The following is a 2,500-nucleotide window of genomic DNA, read 5'->3' as shown; positions in this document are numbered from 1 at the left end:
GCAAGTCTCCCGAGCAGCATGGTTCCTGTGGTGGCGAGTTACTCAATCGGTGTCGTCTTAAATATCGCGGTTTTGCGAGCGATGCTGGATCATATGTTACGTGTCTCTGCTGTTGCTGGAGTCGGCTAAATGAATCATTAAGTTGTAAGCGTCAGTCTGAGTGGAGAGTGGAACTGTCACTTTCGTCAAGTAAACACAAATTATAAGATTTTTTATCTCGCGCGTGCGAGCTGATTTCATTGATTTCATAGTTGGATGTTGTAAAATAGAATAATTAGTGTTTTTGTATTTCGACGTGTTCATAAGATAGTTATGTAGTGATGTGAAGTGTCATGTCAGAGGACTGATCAATATATTATTATTATTATTATTATTATTATTATTATTATTATTATTATTATTATTATAGCTGTTTCAACTACATTTAATATATATAGAATCTTCTTAATTAAATGACGTTGAAACAACTATAATATTCAGTACTACTGCCCTCAGAGAAGGCCTCCTTCCCTATTATGATTATTATTATTCATTATTATTATTGATTAAATTATTATTGATTATTATTATTGAACAAACAGCTGATAATATGATGTTGAAAAGAACAGTAAATTCTCTTGTGTGCTCACGCAGTAAAATCAATAGCAGTCTCTCTCTCTCTCTCTGTTTATATATATATATATATATATATATATATATATATATATATATATATATATATATATATATATATATATATATATATATATATATATATATATATATTATATATATATATATATATATATATATATATATATATATATATATATATATATATATATATATATATATATATATATATATATATATATATATATATAAATTACAGAGCGGCTTGATAAAGGTTATGGGGTTGGCACTGATCATTTTGAGGAGGTCAGAATGTTGCATAGCCCCCGGGACTTCCTGGTTCACCAAGATCGTTGCAACTTCTCTCTTGTTTAATTCTTCCCGGATTTTGATGTTTTTTCCACTGTCAATAATAAAACCCACTATTTCTGTTATTTATGTTTTTTTTTTTTTTTTTTTTCATAATGTGGTAGTTCGACTGACGGACCTTGAAGAATTTCCTTTTTTTTCTTACTCGGAGAGTAAGCCTACAAAACTACCCTATTGTTGTTGTTCTTGCTGTTGTTGTTCTTATTGGGGAGGTTAGGAAAGCGTAAAAAAAGGTGTTTCGCGTTGTTAAAGATACAGGGATTTTAAGATAGTATATTTATGATTTATTTATTAGAATGAAAATGTAAAAGATAAAGTGTATGTTAAACGGTACAGAAAAACCATTTGTAATAAAATATAGCGCATTTATTATAATTTTCGTTGGTGAAACAACGCGCTATTTGACTGCGTAAGCTGGAAGCCGGATCGCGCCTTGTTTTATTTCCAAAAGTTGAACGCTGTTTTTCTTTTTACCGCGTAATTGGTTGAAGATGATTATGAGATGTCGTTTTGTTGTTTGCCCGTAGTTTGTTTGTTGCATCATCAGACGAATGGGTGGTAATTTAATTTCTCTTGATTTGATGGTGGTTGTTAGCCAGGATTTATTAGTTTATTTTTTACTTCGCCTACGTACTTTCATAATAACTAAACGGTCTCAGTAGCATTTAGACCAAATTCTCTACATCATGTTCTATTTTTATTTATTTAATCTTGCTCTGTTTGAGTAACAGTGTGACTGAATTCTCTCTCTAATTTCTACATTTTGTGTTTTTGTAATTTGTATCGTCGCGTATTTTAGTGTTGATGTTGTTTTTAAACTAATTTTTAATAATTTTATTTATTTATATATTTAGTTATTTAGTTGTTTAAACTCTTTTTTAATAATTGTATTCATTCCTTCCTTCCTTCCTTCATTTATTTTTCGTTTGTCTTTATTCATTTATTTTTTATTATTTTATCTACTTGATAAACGGAAATTGTCACTAACATAATATCTGGCATTTCTCTTGTATAGATTATTTATGCATATTTATATATATATTTTATATTATATAATATACGAGAAAACAATAATTAGGAAAGTAGAGAAGAACCTATATAAAATTAATGCAGCTGAGGCAGCAATTACTTTTAATAAAACATGTTTAAAAGAGGGTTTACTTCCAGCATATTACATATAAATTATATATGTATATAATATATATAATACTTATATATATATATATATATATATCATATATTTATATTTTATATATTAATATATATATATATATATATTATATATATATATATAGTCGATATACTATATTATCCTAGTTACTTGTTATACGGAAACTGTCACTGACATACCAACTGACATACTATCTGACATTTCTCGTTGCAGAGATTGAAAGGTGGCACCACAGCAGTTGTGGCACTCGTCCGTGAGAAGCGCCTTGTGGTGGCATGGCTGGGGGACTCCCAGGCTCTCCTGGTCCGTCGAAGGAACCCCGTCAGGATGGTCGAGCCCCACAAACCC

General features: G+C 29.5%; 1 protein-coding gene across 1 annotated transcript in view; it reads left to right on the top strand.

Moving 5' to 3' along the window:
* LOC135222759 (mucin-2-like) overlaps positions 1-2,500 on the top strand; it is a 176,392-nt gene that overhangs the window by 26,611 nt on the left and 147,281 nt on the right. The window contains 1 exon segment of the mRNA XM_064261011.1: positions 2,366-2,500. This exon segment is cut by the window's right edge and continues 9 nt beyond it. Within this exon segment, the coding sequence (XP_064117081.1) occupies positions 2,366-2,500 (135 nt within the window).

The sequence above is a fragment of the Macrobrachium nipponense genome, chromosome 8 (genome assembly GCF_015104395.2).
Source record: "Macrobrachium nipponense isolate FS-2020 chromosome 8, ASM1510439v2, whole genome shotgun sequence".
Lineage (NCBI taxonomy): Eukaryota > Metazoa > Arthropoda > Malacostraca > Decapoda > Palaemonidae > Macrobrachium > Macrobrachium nipponense.
This window is presented reverse-complemented; position numbering and strand designations above follow the sequence as displayed.